We start from the raw sequence: 20,840 nt of genomic DNA on the forward strand, positions 1-20,840 counted from the left end.
TTATTGTGCTTCAGGTTATTGCACAATCTTTCTGGATATTTTAATATTTATACTTTATGTATAAATAACTATGCCTTTATAAATAATTGTAATCAATTTGTTATATAATCCTGTACAGAATAAGAAATGTAAACTTTTTCATTGGACAAACAAACGGTTTAAAAGCTATTTGACTGAAAACAAAATTACTAACCTCAGCACTTTTGACAGTCATTCTATGTTTTAATGCAAGAACAGACATTTATTGTGTTTTTGACAACTGTAGCTACTTTAAAAGCACCAAGTGTAACTAAACAAACGCAGATTTACTTCAATAACTACGCTCTTGATAGAAGGGGAAAATATTTACTTCAACAACTACGCTCTTGATAGAAGGGACAAGTATCTGGCGTTGTTTACAAGCTCTAGCTCCCGCCACCAGCGCCCAACCACCACAAGTACTGCTTGAGATGCGCGCGCATACCTTGCGGTCCAACGGTTTTTTAGATTTACGAGGTAAGATTCAATAACACTTTAGGCTTAGAAGTTTTTCTTTTTATCATGAATCCTTTAAAATGCTGCGGGAAATGTTGAAAAAAGATTGGCACAAGTGGATGTGTACATTGAAAAGAGCCATGCAGTGGAACGCAAAAACGTGTTCTTTGTGTTCTTTTATTTATTTATTTATCAAGTCACAATAAAAAAATAGAAAATATAGTGATATATTAATCTGAAAATGTTGTTTTTTTAATAATAATAATAAAAATGAAATAAAAAGCTAGAACAGAGTAGTGCAGGTATGACGTCATTTTGTTGGCCTACTGGCAGTTTTTCAATATTAGCATCATGCTGGTTCCCTCTACAAAAACCCAATAGGATTTTCTAATAGACTTGCACGTTTTGTCCATTAAGATAATTTGAAGCCTAAATGCAGTCGCCAGTAGTAAAAAGCTAAAGCTAGGTTATAAATGACCTACACCACGGACTCACAAATTCAACGTCACCATCACTAAGCTTCCGACAACTTTTAGTTTTTATCCATAACGATGCTTTAAAAGCGGACTGAGCCTACCTTTTTGGCGTGATGACGTTTAATCTCCTTGACAGCCTCTAGTTCCATTTAGACACTTGTTAGCAACTTTTTCAAGACACATAACAGCTTCAAAAAAATCACAAATGGGGTAGCCTATGTCAGAATAAAACATGAAAGTGTATTGAGCTTGTGTTCACCACAGACTTTATTTCAGCCACTTAACCAAAACCCCATTGAATTCAGGATGAAAAAGCTAAATGCTAACTTGATTCTGCGTTTTGGCCTACAAAGTAATGTCATGCCTACACCACTGGTTATTTTGAGTTCAAGGGCACATAAAAATACATGCATGTAGTGGATAAAATCACTTAGCCTATAATAAATGTTGCAATATTCCATAAAAAAGTCCATTTTGATTTCATTGTCAACATTAACAAACAGCCCTAGTTCAAGACAAAAGAATCAGAGTTTCATCTTGATTTAAAGAACATATCTTCAGCTCAATTAAGGAAAATGCACATTTGCATGGGTTAATCAGCATTTTTATGATTTGCATAAACATACTAATAATTTGTATACAGCTGACATTAAGCTTTATAGTATTCTGCAACCTTTAGCACATTAGTTTGGTCCTGCTGCCATGGTCAGACATTTGGTTTGAATTTTAAAACTAGTCTATTGCCTAACACTGTTAATATTTATAGGGCGAGTAGGTTACACACCATAGCATTTAATGCAGTACAATGAGAGAATGTCTTAATCCAGGCCTTTTAACAGCAATGAGAAAGTGGGTTTATGCACTATTAAATTACAATGCTCCTCACAGAAAAGGAGGCCCAAGCAATATTTTTTAAACCACATTATGGGCTTCTTGCAGACAGACCACTTTTGCATGAGATCCCATGTGCACAGAAACAGACTCAGCATTTCATACAAGCAAGTTTAATATTTACCCTTTTACAGGTCAAGATAAAGCACAGCATTTATACACATTCTTGAAACACTCAAATACAAGCCAGGTTCATACATGTAATATTGCTCAAACGGGGGGGGGGGGGGGGGGGGGGTATTCTGATAGATTGGTGCATTCCAAGATAACTTAAAACTTTATATAAGAAACTTGCAAACATACTAGCAGGGTTTCAAATTAAAACAAAATTGACTTGTAAAGCACAATAAAAGCAGGCAAAGCAGGTGTTCTAAAGAAGTCAAACTAAATGCATCACAATATTGAATAAAAACCAAAACAGTAGAATTTAAAAAAACATTTAAAATTAAAAAGAAACCACAAAGTCCAATATAAAAAATAAAAAATAAAAAAAAGGATTCCCAGTGGCCTTATACTAGAGGATAGCTGCCAGATGTTGCAATGCCACAATGGTTATTTCGGTCTTTAGCCATGTAGATGTAGCCTTTGTTACCCCATTTCTCAGTCCAGCTAAAGATACAGAACAAAGAAGCATGCATTTAAGGTTGTGCCTGCAGTTTTAAGTGTTACTCAATCAAACTTGTGCATCATTAAGAGGAAATCAGAAGTAGACTAAATCATACCTGTTCTTTACAATCCAGTATCTCTTCCCAGCAACATCAGCACCCTCATAACCATAACCAACCACCAAGACTCCATGGTCAAGTTCTTCACTGCTGCACTCCTTCTCATAATAGATGCCTAGAGTAGAACATTTAGAAAGAAATTAAACCACAAAGAGACTGTCCGTTTGATTTAGGTTTAAAGGCAGGCCATGTAGTTTTGTAATGGTTGTGCATTCAATTTAAAATGACCATACATTTAGTCTGTTCTCAGGGTAATCAGCCACCTACCAGACTGATAGAACTGGAAGGATTCATGTGCAGCATCAATAGCAACAGCTACAGGACCCACAGCAGCAACAGCCTTCATCAAAGCATGCTCTTTACCACTGGGAATGTCCACAAAACCAGTGTCATTAGCAGCATTATTACTGGGGTCGTAGCGGCATGGCTGATCATCCTGGGAGCACAAAAGACATTGTACATTACATGTGATGTTAATAAATAGTGATACATGGGTTGAAAAGGGCCTTGACACCCAACTATAGATTTTCACTAGCATCTCCAGTCAGAAAGAGCTCAACTGATTCTTACTGTTGCAAGGTAGGGATATGACTCCTCAGAATCCAGCCCATTGTTGTCCTGTACATACTGGAAGGCCTGGTCCATGAGGCCTCCATCACAGCCGTGATTGCCCTCCGGCCTAGAACAGTCCACCAAGTTTTGCTCACTCAAAGAAACCAGCTTTCCTGTTTTACGGAACAGCTGACCCTCCAAGGCACCGGTTGAGCTGAAAGCCCAGCAAGATCCACACCGTTTCTAGCATCAGGAAACAGGAATTTGTTAGCAAACAGTGAAGCAATACATGCAGATTTTACATTAAAAGATACAGAATAAACCAAAGCTCTAAAAACCAGTTTGATAAATTGCTTACTTGGTCTTTAATACGGGTAACATAACCCTTCTCTCTCCAGTCAACTTGTTGGGGGGCTTCAAAAAAGCTGGGTTCCATAAACAATGAGCCTTTTGATTTCCGGTTGGGGTCATGACTGTAACCATTCATCGCCTGTTTGAACTCATCATTTGTCTAAGAGGGAGGATGCAAATAAAAGGCTTAATTTAAAAAATGCCTAGCAGACAATAAAGGTAACAATTGAGCCCAGTGTTAAGTATGAAAAGGATTACATTTTACAAGAGATCCAGTCACAAAAATGCCACCAAAAATGTTTAAAAAATAAAAAGCTTACCATGTCTCCAAATTGGTTCATGCCCAGTCGGTAGGTGTGTTTGCCCACGGAGTGCTCAAGGTTATGCAACTCAATTTTTCTGAAGTTCTTCTCCCACACCATTCTCCTCCAGCCCTCTTCTTTCTGAAGAAGCAGACATTTTAGCCATTGCAAAATAGAATTTCCATATAAAGACATGCATTGCTTTTCCTTTGTGTTGAAGCTGATGTCTGGTTACAAGCTCTAGTTAGTGCTACCCACCTCGTGGTAATTTTTTTCATGCCAGCTCTTCCAGAGGTGCCAGTGGTCATCTAACTGCTGGTCTAGGCTTGGAGCAGCAAACACTGCGCTCATGCATAGCGTGAGGAGCAAGGCAAACATCATCCTGCCTGGAAGCCTGTGACAGAAGAAAACAAGACTCAATTTAATGTAATGTCACAGAGGCGAGTTACACGGACTACTGCAGTAAACATTTTATCCAATTACAATGAGCAAAACCTCAGTGCACATTCCGATAGTTATTCCAAGTTAAGAACACACTGACTATGTACAGGTAAACAAAGCCACATACATACAACGCATAATAAATCGTTCAAAATTTGTACGAATCACTAGAAAATATTCAGACAGCTTAAGTTTAAACTAGCAAATGCACACTTTTTACTAAGGCAATTTATCCACTAAACCCAGGTAGCCTAAATATATATAGAAGAATAAACTTACCTTTCACCAACGAACAAAATGATTGACATTAAATGATTGTTTACAACTGAGTGGTTTTTAAAGCGTGCCTGAACGTAGAGGCGTCATCTCATTGGCTGAGGGTGATGATTAGCTAAGTGTTTACAGCCAATCATGTGAAGCAAGAATCTCCTCCATTCATATGATCAAGCATCACAAGATCGAGCACTCATGCTGAGACTGGGCTTGCACTAACAAGATTAAAAGTAACATCGAAAACTGTCTGTTCATATTTTTTTTTAAATCGTCGTTTACAATTTAATTGTAATTAAATGTTTTAATTGCTGGTTAATTAAAATAATTTATTGTCTTTATGAGACTCTTTGTTTGGTGCTTTGCTCTCTTCTGTGTGCATTTTCACGTTAGTGTGTGCTTGTCAGAGAAGCGTGTCTGTGTCTGACCAACCCAACATGCTCAGGCAGAAAATAATCAAAGTGAAAACACTTAAAATTCCCTAACTAAGCGTTTGAAACATAATCAGTGGCTTGTGTTTTGACTCTTAAAATACCAAATCTAGCAGGCACAGTACTTCTTGGCATTATCTAAGCTTGATCTTGGCCTTTCAGTTGCAGAGATGTGCACATAATTTGCATACAAATTGTCTTACTTTTCAAGTTTAAACCTTTTTGCTCTTAATATGTCTAAGAACACGTACTGAATATTATTTCTGAATCTCCATGCAGGAACATCTAAAAAGTATTTTATTTATTTAATAAGTGCTAGTCTCTAAGGATGAGGGCTTGAGTGAGTCGTTATTAAGTGGTGTAAAAACAAAGGATTTGGTTTATAATAAATTCACTAGTTAAACAAACCTTTGACAGTCAGCAAAAAAACACCACACAACCTCATATTTCTTGAATTCAACATAGTAGAAACATAGCAGAAAAAGGACACTAAAAAAATGAATCTGTGGTCTGATGTTGCGAGAATGGAAATTTACATATAAGCCTAGCCATTATAATTTAACAATGGCAAAACCCTTGGTTAGACCCTAAAGACACCCAATGTTACCTGTTTCGCTTTGCATCACGTCATACAATTTATTCTGTTGCTTTGTACAAAACCTCTTTATTTGTTATCTTTTCATTTCTGAATAGGATGCAGTGACATGAGATGTGTTTACCTGTATTAGGTGTTAATGACTGCATTGTGTGACTGCATGATTAATTAGGTCAATCAGTAAATGATGTCATCAGAACTTGAAAGGAGCCAGAACAAAAGATCAGACAGAGTGGAAATGAGACTTCAAATGATGAAAAAAGCAATCATTCTGCAGATGAACTGTTTAAAATAGAAAGATCACTCAGAAGTCAGGAAGTTGCTTTTCTTGTGGTCATCAGAAACTGAATAAAATGTGCCACATGTAACGTATGCCATTTCTCAACACAAAAAAGGAAACTTCACATACTTCTACTAAGTTATTAATCACATTATTGTTAATAATTCTCTTAGAGTTGTAACATTTGGTAATTTATAAAAAATAAAAATAAAACAGTTATTAAAGAGTTAATTATATGCAATGCAGACTTGCCTGACTTAAAATCATTTAATACACTGCCACCATCTGAACAACAAGGGTAGTGCAAGTTGGTAGGATAAATGATGGTGATTTTTTTTTTTTTTTTTACACTTTTGACCTCTGCGGTTTACATTGATTATTACCATAACACTTCAGACCACCATAGAAGACTTTAATCACAATTACAACTCATGGACTTCTTTTAAATGACTTTTTTTTTTTTTACACTATTCATCAAACTTGTGGCCAGATCAATGTCCAAAACTTAACTGCCAATACATTTATAATCATCCCAATCATATTTTCATTCTTTTTTTCTCCCCAGTCCACCTAATGTTATCATGATTGGAAAAGAACAACATATTTTTTCCATAGGATATTTCTTTGATGTTATTAAAAAACAGTCAATTTATTAGAATTTAGAGTAAATCCATTATTTGTAGACATATTGAGTTAAGTAATATTCAGATAATTGTGGTCCTCATTCTGCATCTCTTCCTCACTCTGTGTGCGAGTGCTCTTGGGTTTATTGGACTGACCACTGGGAAGGCCTCCAGGATTACTTCTCCTCTTCTGGTGGAAGAGACATTGGTTGAGATAAACAGGTCTGGCACATGCATAAAACCTGACTTTATTAAGACACATTTATAGAAGACATTCCAGGTCTTTGTTAAGGTGGCATTCAACATTCTTGAAAAATTAATTAATTTCTTTGTAAATCATTCACTAAACCATTCAGTCATAAGTTGTTTAATTGAATTCAATAGATTATAGATTTTTCTCTTTTTTTATTCTTCGTCTTTTTTTTCATTTTTTCATTAGAATGTGAACGAGTTTGAGATTATTACCTTATAGCAAACCACTCCAGCGATGATTCCACACAGTACTACTAAACCCATGCCACAACCCACTGAGATTATCACTGTGTTGGGGAGACCTGAGAGAAGATTAACACAAATGTTTCATTTTTTTTATTCATGTTTCTCTATTATCCTTCTTATTAATGCAACAAAAAAAGAGATACAGAATAAAACTGGCAGTTGCTGTTGCAACCAGAATAATTCTAAAAAATACTGTAAACATATTTGCAGAACAACCTGTACATTTTACAACTTAAACCTGTAATTTAATTTTTTTTAAATAAACAGGTAAATCCAACAGCCTTTTTTTTTAGCAAATCCATGCTGCAACTAAAATCTGTCTTGTAATCTAACCTTAACATATGTCATCCACCATAATATAACAGGTGGTATACAGAGAAAACTCCATGAAAAATAAAAGTTCTCTACAAAGCTTTTCCTCTAACCGAGCTAATCCCACACAAATCAGAAACACCATCGTGGTAGCACATGTTGACACTAAAATATTGCAATAAACATTAACAACATTAGATGTACCTTATGTACATAACTGATAAGAAAAAAACAATAGGAAACATTATTAAAATTAAAAACCATCAAATGTGAAGTATCAGGGAATTCTGGAAATGTCAGTTTATGTTTATGCTCCTCAGTGTTTATTTTGGATTTATTAAAGACTGTGTTTTTGTTCTTAGTCCTTCGTCGTGCGCTTACTAATACAGCAATGTTAGTGACAGTGTCCTTCACCTTTTTGTATCGCGCATGCATGTAAAAGTTTGTCAGAGGTATGCTATGCGGTAGTGGAACAACAGTGGAACAAAGCACAGCACTTTTTTGATGACTGTGTTATACTGGTTGTGTTGTGTGCTTCATCTTGATTCTGAATGTTAAATCAGATATGGGTGTGAATATGGTGAATAACCATAATGGTTATAATTATAATTTTTTGCTAACTGGCAAACTGCATGCCTGGTGTTATATGTTGAGGAAGATAATTATTCTTACCATTTTCTGTCCTTTTCACTAGATGCATTTGTCCTTGAAGACTCCCTTGCGGGAAAGTGCTGAGTTTATAGCAGTAAGTCACAAAGTCGCTCTCTTGTAATTTTTCCAGTACAACGCTGTGGTTTGATTTTGCAAAAAGACGACCAGCATAGCTTATGTTAACTATAGTGAGTCCATGGCTGGGGCTGTACACAAAAACCTTGTGATTCGGACACCTGCTCCATTCAGCGAGGCTTACTGTCATGTCTCTTGTAACCTTGAATTTAAAAGTCGCACTCCCACCCAAAGGAGCCCGAATCACATCTTCATCTGTAAAGGCCCCTATGAAAAAACAAATAGAGAAAGAAGAAAAAGAAGAGCAAGAAGAGAAATAAAGAACCATGTAATGGCACAAACAGCAATATTCAGACCTGAACTGAACAGCCTCATTTATCAGCTTTTTCTCAGTTTGATCAGTAAATCTGTTTTTTAACAGTATATAAATAGCTGTGAAAAAAAAAACAAAGAGCTCTGTCTGGTGTTTGTAAACCCGTATTTGCTTTCTCTTCCTGTGTAACTGCCTGTTTCCTTCTTTTAACAGTTCAGTTGAGTTCTCACTTCATTAAAATATATTTTGTTATATACATCACAAGATTAATAGCCTACACTTCTGTTCAAAAGTTTGAAGAGGAATACATTTCCTTTCTTTTTTTAAGAAAAAAGTAAACTTTTGAATTTTATATTCATAAAAAAATTTTTTTATCATTATTTCCACAAAACAATATTAAGCAGCAACTGTTTTCAACACTGATATTAAGAAATGTTTCCTGAGCAAATCAGCATTTTAAAAAGATTTCTAAAGGATCATGCGACACTGAAGATTGCTGATTACTTCATGCCATTATAGTAATACATTTATAGGAATATATGTAAACAAAATATGTTGAAACAAAAAACTATTATTTTACAATATTACTGTTTTTACTGTATTTGTGATCAAATAAATGCAGTCTTGATTCACATACGAGACTTCTTTCAAAAACATCACCTGACCCCAAGCTTTTGAAGATATAACAAAAACCATAGTAAAGCCTCTCTCCATCTGTGTGTATGTCTCAGTCACATCTCATACCTGTTGTAAGAGTTATGAAGAGTATCAACAGGTGGGTCCGGTGTTGTTCAGATTGGTTCGTCTGTCCGATCCTCATGGTGTCTCGAGCTATGCTGGACGTGTGATGTCGTCCAATGCTTTTTTTCAGCATAGAGAGAAAGTAACCACAAAGACAACCCTGCATGTAGCTCTTTAGCCCATGTGGGCTATAGGGTTTCAGTAAACCTTATCTTTAAAAACAACTTCCTGGAAAGTACCTCGTCTAAGAACCAGACGAGGTAGAGGTACCATTGTTCCTTAGAATTCTGTATTGTTTTTAAAGTAGCCAGAGATTGATACTCTTTGTACACTGCAATTTGTTTAAAAAAAAATAAAAATAAATTTAAACTGTACATTGTTCATATCAACCTTTCTTAATTAAAATTGTAATTTTTTAAATAAAAAGAGTCTCAGTGCCATTTCACTTCATTTAGCACATTTTAGGAGGAAGTGCAGTCTAAAGCACTCATGCAAATATGTTCTTGTGTTTTCTTCATCTTGTTTTCTACCTTGTTGTTGTACAGATGCAATTGGGCTATAAAACCACTTCCTGTCTCTCTCCGCTGCATTGGTAGGTCACTCATAACCTTTTCGCATAATCAACACAACCAATGTCTCATACTCTGAGTGGAATAGGCTATATATGTACTGTAAATAACAGAATTCATTTAAACACATTATCTTTATTTTTACATACATGATGTATGAACATTCATTTAATATAGATGACAATAAAGAACTGTAAAGTACACCATAACTTAACACACTGTTGTTTAGTGAGCACTGAACACAGAAATATGTCATTACAGAATAATTTGTCCTGAGAGAGTACCTTACAAATAGCAGCATATTTACAATTATAAGGATTATACATTTGGTGTAAAATGTATTTTTTGGTTTACTAGCACTTGGCAGGTTGATAAATCTTTTTTCTTTTTTTTTTGAGGGATAATTCACCCCCAAAAATGAACATTTTGTCATCATTGAATCAGCCTCATATCATTTTAAACCTGTATTACTTTCTTTTTTAATTTATTCATTTAAAAATTATTTATTTATTTTTGTCCATATAATGGTGTCTAATGTTGTTTTGAACCTCACTGAATTTCATTGGTCTTCTGTGAAAGACAAAAGAAAGTCGGTGGCGTCCAAAACAACACTGGGCCCCATTCACTTTCATTGTAAGGGCAAAATCAGTTTGTTTGGAACAACATAAGAGTGAGTAGACATTGGTCACCACTTTATGGACAAACACCACATGCATTTTTTAAATGATCCTCTCCTTTAAATGATGACAGAAGTTTTCATTTTTGGGTGAACTAACGTTTTAAGGTTTCAATAGATGTCCCACTTTAAAAAGGAAATATCTACACAAAAATTGTCTGTCTCTATGAAACACCCCCATCCTATGAAATATCAAGAGAACTTTGAAATAACACGAAGGTGAGTGATTGATGAACGAACTTCATGGGTGAACTATTTTAATATTTTAAATATAATATTTATAAAGTCAAGTCGTCACCTTTATTATATAGCGCTTTTTACAATACAGATTGTTTCAAAGCAGCTTTACAGAGATAACAGGAAAATAATGCAGCAAAGATTGTTTTGGCTGCAAAACAGCTCTAGAAGAAAGTCATTGTCTAGTTTAAGTAAGTTAAGTGTTGATTCATTTCCATTGTAAAAATCATTAGTTATTAATTAAGTTCATTTCTCGACGCAGCAGCTCTGGAGAAAACAGTGATGTCATCTTCCAGCTCAGTTCAGTTCTCATATAATGGTGTCATAAATATGTCACAATCACTAAGACATTTCTTAATTGCAATAATGCAGGGACATTTCAGGTTGTGACATTTATTTTCTGGACTTTGATTATCAGATAAAACTTACACTACTAATATTTCTTACACTTGTCATTAAAACACACGTACTTGATTTGCTACTAAGATTACAAAGTTACCTAGCCTACTTATGTTTGATCATTGCAGAATGTTGCATTCATACAATTTGATTAAATGCTATAAAGTTACAGCCTTTATGGGCAAAGATTCATTATATAGGCGACCAGGCAGTTTAATTTCATGAAATGGCTGTTGTGGTTGCATAACACTTTGAACCTAATTGAATATGCCCATACTCGATGAGCCAAAACATTATGACCACCTGCCTAGAATGCCGTTGGTCCTCCGTGTGCTGCCAAAACAGCGCTGACCCACTGAGGCATGGACTCTACAAGACCCCTGTAGCCATCCTGTGGTTTCTGGCACCAAGACATTAGCAGTCCTGTGAGGTGGAGCCGCTGTGGATCCAACTTATTGGTCCAGCACATCCCACAGATGTTCAAATGGATTGAGATCTGCACTGTAAAAAAAGCAACTACATATTTTCCAGTTTACAAAACCTTTTGAGTCTCAAATACTAAGTAATATTAAAACCCATGTCAGACCAACAGAACTCCCCCAAATGTTGTCTCAACTAGTCAAAGAACAAAGAACTTCATATTGCTGAAATGTAAGGGTTTGTGAGTTTGCTGACTTAATTTAAATATATATCATATATGTCATTGTTGTTAGTTATTTGTTTTGTTGAATAAAGAGCTCATCTTTTTATATTTGTTGATTGTCACCATTCTTAAGGTTTGTGTGTCGAGTGTTGAGGCCTACTGTATGTTAAACCATTTTTTTACTGTGAGGTGAATTTGGAGGCTGTTCCTCAAACCAGTCCTGAACATTTGTGTGCAGTGTGGCAGGTTGCATTATCTTGCTGAAAGAGGTCACTTCCACCAGGAAATGCCATTGTCATGAAGGGGTGTACCTGCAACAATGTTTAGGTAGGTGGCATCTGTCAAACTGAAGTCCACATGAATGGCTGGACCCAGAGTTTCCCAGCAGAACAGTTCCCAGAGCATCACACTCCCTCCATCGGCTTGTCGTCGTCCCACAGTTCATCCTGGTGCCATCACTTCCCCAGGTAAACTGCGCACACGTACACAGCCGTCCACATGATGTAAAAGAAAGTGTGACTCATTGGACCAGGCGACCTTCTTCCACTGCTCTAAGGTCCAGTTCCGACGCTCACTTGCCCATAGCCGGTGGACAGGGGTCATCATAGACACCCTGATTGGTCTGCGGCTACGCAGCCCCATACATAGAAGAGTGCGATGCACTGTGCATAGACACATTCCTCCCATAACATTCATTAAAATTTGCATCAATGAGCCTTGAGCGCCCAACACCTTGGTTTGTGGTTTGTCCCTCCTCGGACCACTGTTGGTAAATTCACCACTGCTGACCAGGAGCGACCCACAATCCTTGCTGTTTCAGAGATACTCTGACCAAGTCGCCTTGCCATAACATCTTAACCCTTATCAAAGTCGCTCAGATCTTTATTCCCGCCCATATCTTCTCCATCCAACACGTTTGCTTACCATCTAACCAACCCAAACCTTAATATGTGGCCTTGTTAGGAGATAATCAATAATATTCGCTTTACCTGTGACTGGTCATAATGTTTTGGCTCATCAGTGTACATGACGACTGGAATAACCCCACCCCAAAAATACCAAAAACACAAGCATTTAATATGTTTTCATCAATTTAAACTGACTACCTAGAAGTTCCTGCTTGCCAGTTCCATACTGTCCATAATAAGTACCGTTCTGCCTGATGCAAACAAGGTAAATGTGTCAACCAACTTTTTAGGCCTAAACACAGTTGTGTTCAATCATTAAGGCTTAAATAATACCCAGGATCATGCCTGTAGTCCCTTGTGTCATACCATGTCTGTGAAGGTGAAGGGGGATTCATTCTCATCCGTGTTCATTGTGAGGAACTGAATCCAGTTCTGGAGGAAGCCTCGTGAATAGACACCAGTCTCCACCACCAGGCCACAAAAGCGCCGTCTGCCGGTTTTGTTGCGCAAAGCAATTTGAGCTTCGCGTTCTGTTACGTTGTAACTGACATTGATAATCTGAAGGATGAACAGGTGGAGCAGACCACCTGTTATAATAACGCTGTACCACACACATGTAAAGCACAGGGCTGTGCTACACACACAGACACACACAAATGTGTTATATTAGGCTGAAAACACTGCGTATGTGGATATTTCCATTAAACACATGTTGTATGTAAAAAATAAAGTAGTGGATGGTGTACCTGTATTGGTTGTAGACTCCGGGACAGTATAACATGGCTGTGAATAGACTCTGTCGAGGACATACACTCCGTAACACCAAATTGATCCCGTAGAAGGATGTCAATAGGAAGAGAAGAAGCGTCAAAATGAACTGCCTGTGATTGGATTGGCCTACACAGCTGTTTATCCTGTCGCGGAGAGTCACACACACAAAGACACAAAATGTAAGCAGTCATGTAAACACGCATACAGACATATTAAAGGTGCTCTAAGCGATGTCACACGTTTTTTAGGCCGAAACATTTCATCTCCTCACTATCCGCTAGCTACCTGTCCCCTGAACACACTGTAAAAAACCGCGGTCTCTGTAGACAGCCCAGACTCCACAAATGACAACAAAAACAAACTGGCCCAGGCTTGGCCACGAAACATAACAAACAGTGTTCCAGCCAATAACCGACAATGATTAGGGGGTGGGGGTTGGGGGGTTAGTGCGTGTGCACATGAAGGCGGGTGTGGGGAGTGGAGAAGAGAGAAGCATGAAGAGAGAAGTTAGCTAGAGGAGAGATGTCCTAGACAACGACAACGAGTAACGTTAGAATTATATTCTCTTGAATTTTGATATGGCCGACAAACGACCAAAGAGACGACGTTCCGATGAACAAATAGCAAAGAAGAGGGAAAAAGGAGAAGGAAGTCCTGAATCTACATCGGAAAAGCACGGAAGGGAGGGGGAGGGATGAGGAGGAGGGAGGGTCGAGCTAGCCTCCGTTTTGTTTGACAATACTTCGAACGTCAACAAGAAATGATGTCACCCAACATCGCTTAGAGCACCTTTAATACCAAAAACCAAGTCAAGAACAGTTACACTATTTTATCTCTCTTAAATGTGGCTTTAATAAGAATGACATTTATATGGCATGTTCCTGTTTTTATTTGTGCCTGTGTGTGTTGAAGCAGCAGAGACAGATTGGCCTGGCGAGATCTCCCTTTACTGTGCTGAAAGCTGCGTTCCTGTGGCCTTTGCACATGTCTCTCCAGCCTGCCCTGCTCCAGTGACGTCTTTTGGGAATCAGCTTGAACATATGTGTGTGTGATGGGGTAGTGTAAACATGCGTACAATTGTGAAAAGATCAGAAAAAGAATTAAAAAAAACTGGCATGATAATACTAAGGGAATGGCCTACAATTCATTTTGGAATTGTCCAACTATTTCTATACTAGGGATGTGCATGAAGCCAAAATAATGACATGAAAATTAATATTTGATATAAAACATATTCTTTTGATTGATTATCCAACAAGTATAATGCAATAGTAAGTTTCTGACACCAAGGTGTGAACATCATGAATGGCCACATTACTCTCTCTCCTTTTATTGTGCATACATCAGGACTTTTATTTATGTTGGGTTTTTAATTAAAAAAATGAATAATAAATAATTTAATATGATAATCATTTAAAAATACTATCTACAAAAAATTAAGCAGCGCAACTGTTTTAACATTGATAAAAAAGGAAATGTTGAGCACCAAATCAGCATATTAGAATGATTTCTGAAGGATCATGTGACACTGAAGACGATGTATTAATGATGCAGAAAATTCAGCTTTGCCATCACAGGAATAAATTGCATTTAAAAAAATATTTAAAATGGAAAACAATATTTTACAATATTACTGCTTTACTGTATTTTTGACTGAATAAATACAGCCTATGAGTACTTTTGAGAACTTCAGAACTTTTGAATGGAAGTGTAGATACAGATCATTTTGTCATTGAAAGACACATACACATAGTGTTGGGGAAAGTTAACTTTAAAAGTAATGCATCATAATATTGCGTTTCTTCCTAAAAAATAATTAATTAATGAATTAACTAATAGCGTTACTTAGTTACTTTTTTATGGAAAGTAATGTGTTTCATTACTTTTGCTTTACTTTTTCTCATTTGGACTGGGCTTGCTTGTTTTAATAACAACAAAAAAAGTTCTACTTTTGCCGAATGTAAAGGCACTTTCACACCAAAAGTGAAATGAATAAGCTTCAAGTTGAAGGAAATGCACATTCACAACCGTACAGTAGAGGGCGCAGTTAAAAAAAAAAAAAAAAACTTTCAGCTGTGCTGCCATTCTGGATTGAAGAAGAATAGAATGGAGAAGAAAATTTAACACACTTACTCCAGCAATATCTAAAGTCATTTTTGCTTATTAGGATGGTTGAAGTGGATCAACAAACACTGGCTAATTGGTTAATAAAGTGAGATTAAATAAATAAAGTATATTTGTGTCATTTAATATATTTAATTATTGCAGGTTTGCGTAATATTCTGGGATTGCATTTCACTGTTTTTATTCATTTTGATTAATACTGAATCTGTTTTTGTGCAAGTGAGATGCTCACATTTGGTCTACAATAACATCATGCTTACACACACAGCGCACACAAAGCCTCTGCACTTACTCACGATTTCTCTCACAATGGGGACAGAAGAGCTGTCAGTCAATAAATGGAAAATCAAAGTAACTTGCGTTACTTATTTGAAAGTAACTCAGATATTTTGTTGTAAATTTAAAAGTAATGCGTTACTTTACTAGTTACTTGAAAAAAGTAATCTGATTACGTGACTCAATGCGTTATAGAAAATGACCCCAGAGCACACCCTTTTTCTCTAGTTTTCATAATATTTACATAATAATTCACTTCACATTGAGAATAAAGTGTTCATACTCAATTTTCACAGAAGAAGGAATGAGAAACCCACCAAACACAGTGGTGGTCCATTCGTAGGACACATGCCCCACAGATCCTGCAGTGCCCAGCTCTTGGTGGGCGCACCAGTCGGCACACAGGGCATAACTTCTTCTTTCCTTCCTTCTCCCCCTTTGATTGGTTGATTCCATTGCAGGTGGTAGAGTCTCTGGGTAAGTTTGTGCTCTGATTGGTTGTAGAGCTACTGTTGATTCCCAGAGCTAATGATTGGGATTTGACAAGGCCCGGTCCCTGTTTGGTGCGCACAAGGGAGATAAGCGTCAACATCATGCCTGTCGTCGCGGTAACCAGCTGCAGATTACTTACGTCTCCTCTGGGAACGATCTCGGTAAGGAAAAGGTAGTACATATAGGCAAGGGAGAAAAGTGCCAAACTAAGGAAAAACAATGTGCGTCTTTTCCTTTTGTGAGTCACATAGTAATACCAAAGCACCAGTCCTGGTAGGGCAGTTAAGACTACAACTCCCAAGATACAATTAATTGCCGCTACTCGCAACAGGCCAGGAATTAATACCATGGGAGGTAAAACAGAGAGCTCCAATCGAAGGGGTCCTATGGCACAACATGGCAAACCCAAACAATCAGCCATATGAGAGATGAAACGAGAAAAGATGTCTGGCTTGTCTGGCTCTCCTCTGAGTAACCTAATGAGAAGGGATGACAGAGGAAATAAAGACGTTTTCAATGAAAAATTGATGGATTCACCCATAAATTAAAGGTTTGTCATCATTTACGCACCTTCACAGTCTTTTGTTGCATGGAAAATATAAGCTGCAAATGATCTCCTTGTCTGCTCCACAGATAAAAAAGCTTTTGTTAAGAACTGAAGGTGAGTAAACGAGGACAAAATTAATTCATAGAATAATTTCTGAGCAAACTACTCTTTAGAAAGCTTATATGAACAAATGCAACGACCAACTTCCCCTCCCTGCCATGAATGGTTAAATGGTTGACCTCTGACCTTTCACAGGCATCATCAAGTTCTTCACAGTCACAGCAGCAGTACTCTCTTTGCTGGTCGATGTCTCCACAGCAGCACAGAGGGTCATCTGGATGCGGGGGCTTAAAACGTTCTCGTTTCATCTCTTTATGTCAGAGACAATCTGCTTCCACTGTGAGAACAAGCTTTCTTTAGGATTCGGTTGGATCACATTTATTTAAATAAGACGAAAGGGTTCATTCATGTTTGGACAGGACTGATCCAGGGCTGTTGGCAGTTTTAGCTGTTAGCTGACATAACGGATGCAGGTAGATTTCTTGTTCAGCTTACTTGCTGGTCATCTGCTGCTTTTTACATCAGAAGCTTCGTGTAAAAAGCATGTGTTGCACTGGCTGGAAAGAAATAACAAAATCAGTCCTTGTCAATAGCGTTGTCAGTGCTCACCTTATATCACTTTACAAAAAAAAAAAAAAGATTTTCTTGTTGATCTTGATGGTTATCAGACCATCCACAATGTGCAAATAACAAATTTATGAAACTGATTTTATGAAGTGTGCAAAACAGTAAGTGCCACAGCCCTCTTGGCATGTTTATTATTTCATAATGATAATATTTAATAATGAACTTCACCAGGTGCATGGGTTCCTAAATCTAATCTAATACATAAATCTGTGATTTGGGTAAGAAAGGGTCATTCTGGTCTATCAAAGCAATTTAATTAATACTCAAACTTTTTTTAAAGGAATTTAGCAAAATGACAATATAGGGGGTTTTGTCATGATCACTGGCATAAATATATATGAGAAAATACAATAAATTAATAAATACAAAAAAAAGTTCAAGGGAGGTGAATCATTTTAATAGGTAATTTACACACTCCTAAGCTCACTAACTAGTTTCAAGTCACAGAGGAACAGCACATAGTCAGATTTCTAACATCTGGCCCAACCCATGTCTTTCTCAACTGGGAGCTGACACTGGCACAGACACACAGATGGACGCACACAATAACAAGCACTGGTCTATAATTATGTAGTGTATCAATGCAGAAAATATTATTAATATCTAAATCTGCGCTTTGTAACTTGAATCAAGGCCATCTGATGTCTCATGTGGATCGTATAATTGGGCCATCAAAAAACTTTTCCCTGAGAGGCCGTTCTCCATCATAAGTTGTGGAATAGAGAAAATAATTGAGCAGCATGTGTTTGACATGTTTTAAATTACATTTGATCCCTGGAGTAAAACAAGCTTTGCCCTTGATTGTGATTCAAAATTAACCCTAAATAGGACGATTACATTTCTAAAGACCACTTAAAATACATATCAACAATAATTTCATTTTTGAAACCTATATGAAAATGATCTTAGCATAATTATAATTATTTTTTTACCTATGGTTTAACAGCCTCAACACAGATGGAAATGCATCCCACACGAAGTTTTTCAGTTTATACATCTATTTGTGGTGAGTCTTTCCTGATCTTCAGATGCACTTGTAGTAGTTTGGAAAAAGAACAGTTCAGATTGTTTAGCCTGAGATGTCAAGATGTCATCCATAGAAATCCAAATGAAGTTTTCCCCGTAATCCGATTTTTTTTTTTTTTTTTTGGTCAAATGAATAGGCTATTTCCCGTCAGAGAAAGCAGGTGGAAGTCCAGGCGCGTCTTCGTTTCATATAACAATTATATAAATGTTAGCAAAATCTATATTTTTAAGCGATACATCTCATTCGTTTGCTCCTTAAAATACATGCAATAAACAGAAAGGCGCGTCCTAACAGACTATGAGGTGCAGCTCGTGAAGATTCTCAGAACTGTAAGGAAGGCATGATAGATAACTCTGCGCGCTCCCGTTCCGGTCTCTCAAATGTTCTGAGAGCAGGCGCGTGAGAGGAACCCGTTTACGAGCGTTGTCACCGATAGGGTTGGGTGCCGGCGTTGAAAAAGGAAGTTGGCAGGTGTTACCGTGACAGCGAAAACGTAAATCAACGCGGAAAGTTACCGGCGCGCTTACCGTGCATAACCGGCGGGCCGGACATTGGGTCACAGAGTACTTGTGACCTCAAATTTGAACTCACCTAGGAGAGAGCGGGGCACAACCTAACGCTTTTTTACTTTCTCAGTTTATGTAAACCTACTTAGGGTTCAGAGTATTTATTTGTTCCCCGCATTAATTTCACACGTTTAGTACAATTATGTGGTTTTGTTTCATTAATACAGTGTATATATTTTTGTCTGGATATAAGAATGGAAGTGAAATGTGACAACATGCCCCATAGGTGGGGTACATTTTAACGTGACCACATGACAGATAATCTGATCTAATAAAAAAAATATACAAGACATAGTGAATAAAATGCAATTATTAACTTTTTCATATAAAAATAATGGCATTTTTGTAATAATTAAAAATAAACAAATTTTTGAGTTTGACAACAAACCAAATCACAGCTATACAGCATAGTTCAAAACATAATAATAGTTAATCATTTCTAAACATTGACCATTGACCCTCAGTCTCACATTTTTCTCATGTTTTCTCAATAGAATTCATAAAAGTATATAGAATAGAATAGAATAGAATAGAATAGAATAGAATAGAATAGAATAGAATAGTTATCTAATAGTAATGCAGTGTTACAACATGCCCCACCTACGCAACTGGGATTTAAACCTGGTTAGTGTGTTCTGCTGGTTAGATAAGCATTAAAGGACTATCTCAACTGTTAAATAACATGTATAAGATTAAAATAATATTAGATTTGTCTAATTTTAAATAAACACAAAAACAGAGATGAAAAAATAACTTCATAAATTTACTTTTGCTATGGTTAAAGTAATGTTCAGTAATATCTTCCAAAGATTTCAGAATTTTGGTGCATTGTTTTCTCTATATAGTGTTGATATGGCAACTAGTAAATACACTAAGTTTCGTCATGCTGGCATGTGTGGAAGTATTTAAAACAAGTGTGTTACAACTGTTACAACTTAGGTTGTGCCCCGCTCTCCTCTATTGTCTGCCCGTCAATTTTAATCCATGTTTGGGAACAAATACGCTACACATTTTTTTTTAGTTATTGGCAGATTTTGATATAGGCCATTGTACGTAAACAAAAAAAGTACTTTTTTAGTTTTATGACAATTGCTATTTTAAAAAGGTTTACAATCTGTGTGCTGCTCGTCAAATTGGAAGCAGTCATGACCTTTCCCTTTTGACCCTTCACTTAACATTTTATGTTCTTACTTTATTTATGGGTCTGTTGGGGAGATAATTAAATTGTACATAAATTGTATAAAAAAGAAGCATTGACTATACAACTCTTGAAAATAAAAAATAATTAGGCTATAATAGAAAATTATTTAAATGTATTATTTAAAAAAAAAATAGGACCTATAATGTTTTCATGTATAATGTTTTAGTCTGGCGATATTGTGTTTTATTTATAGTGTGAGATTACTGAGTTCAAATCCCCCAAAAATATACATTTTTACATAAGGAAAGTAATATGGGAATGAATGACACCTCTGCTCACCACCTCTGGGCATGACACTTTCTAGAAACATCGGCATTTCCTTTTAGCTTTTCTTAAGCAGAATTTGAAATGCCCATGCCCAGGTGTGCTACTGCTCATCCGGCGCGATTCTTGCAAGTCAGCCATTAAAATTTTCCTTCCGGTGGTCAGCAGGTGCTACATGATGTGAGAGCCAGTGGTCTCTTGTGGAGGTGAAGCTGCTGCAGCTCCTGCTGGAGTCTCCAATCCCATCAAGAAACAAAATACTTTGTAACAGCAGAGTCTTGACCAACGCTGTATACATGTCATCAGATCGCTTACAGTGCTCATAACTCTCTATCTTCCTTCACCCCAAACTTGGTTGTATGGGTACTCTGCAGTTGACACATCAATCTTTAGCAACCATATTCGGAGGTCAGGGTCAAATTATAGTCACAGTGGAGGTGATATGTGACCTC

The 20,840-nt window shown here is 36.8% G+C and overlaps 3 protein-coding genes across 5 annotated transcripts; all 3 read right to left on the reverse strand.

The window, feature by feature from the left end:
* Positions 1 to 1,938: 1,938 nt before the first annotated feature.
* ctsll (cathepsin L, like) lies at positions 1,939 to 4,558 on the reverse strand. The gene is made up of 8 exons (XM_084414536.1): positions 4,492 to 4,558; positions 4,030 to 4,165; positions 3,790 to 3,912; positions 3,477 to 3,629; positions 3,137 to 3,361; positions 2,834 to 3,002; positions 2,564 to 2,681; positions 1,939 to 2,450 (listed from the first exon to the last, which is right to left on the reverse strand). Exons 1-8 carry the CDS (start codon positions 4,518 to 4,520, stop codon positions 2,351 to 2,353), a joined length of 1,053 nt encoding a protein of 350 aa, XP_084270662.1. The 5' UTR covers positions 4,521 to 4,558; the 3' UTR covers positions 1,939 to 2,350.
* Positions 4,559 to 6,041: 1,483 nt separating this feature from the next.
* Positions 6,042 to 11,303, reverse strand: LOC311293941 (uncharacterized protein). 2 transcript variants are annotated; one of them, XM_084414538.1, is made up of 4 exons: positions 9,005 to 11,303; positions 7,894 to 8,214; positions 6,877 to 6,965; positions 6,042 to 6,598 (listed from the first exon to the last, which is right to left on the reverse strand). In XM_084414538.1, the coding sequence occupies exons 1-4, from the start codon at positions 9,165 to 9,167 to the stop codon at positions 6,482 to 6,484; spliced, it is 690 nt and encodes a 229-aa protein (XP_084270664.1). In that variant the 5' UTR covers positions 9,168 to 11,303; the 3' UTR covers positions 6,042 to 6,481. The 2 variants fall into 2 exon arrangements, with proteins under 2 accessions (XP_084270664.1, XP_084270663.1); XM_084414537.1 differs by having other exon boundaries at positions 6,042 to 6,601.
* Positions 11,304 to 12,750: 1,447 nt separating this feature from the next.
* Positions 12,751 to 18,800, reverse strand: zdhhc23a (zDHHC palmitoyltransferase 23a). 2 transcript variants are annotated; one of them, XM_084414539.1, is made up of 5 exons: positions 18,263 to 18,800; positions 16,890 to 17,260; positions 15,922 to 16,572; positions 13,180 to 13,347; positions 12,751 to 13,067 (listed from the first exon to the last, which is right to left on the reverse strand). In XM_084414539.1, the coding sequence occupies exons 2-5, from the start codon at positions 17,009 to 17,011 to the stop codon at positions 12,794 to 12,796; spliced, it is 1,215 nt and encodes a 404-aa protein (XP_084270665.1). In that variant the 5' UTR covers positions 17,012 to 17,260; positions 18,263 to 18,800; the 3' UTR covers positions 12,751 to 12,793. The 2 variants fall into 2 exon arrangements, with proteins under 2 accessions (XP_084270665.1, XP_084270666.1); XM_084414540.1 differs by lacking the exons at positions 16,890 to 17,260; positions 18,263 to 18,800 and adding an exon at positions 16,667 to 16,874.
* Between the last annotated feature and the right edge of the window lie 2,040 nt (positions 18,801 to 20,840).

Source organism: Rutilus rutilus (assembly GCF_951802725.1).
Source record: "Rutilus rutilus genome assembly, chromosome: 7".
Taxonomy (NCBI): domain Eukaryota; kingdom Metazoa; phylum Chordata; class Actinopteri; order Cypriniformes; family Leuciscidae; genus Rutilus; species Rutilus rutilus.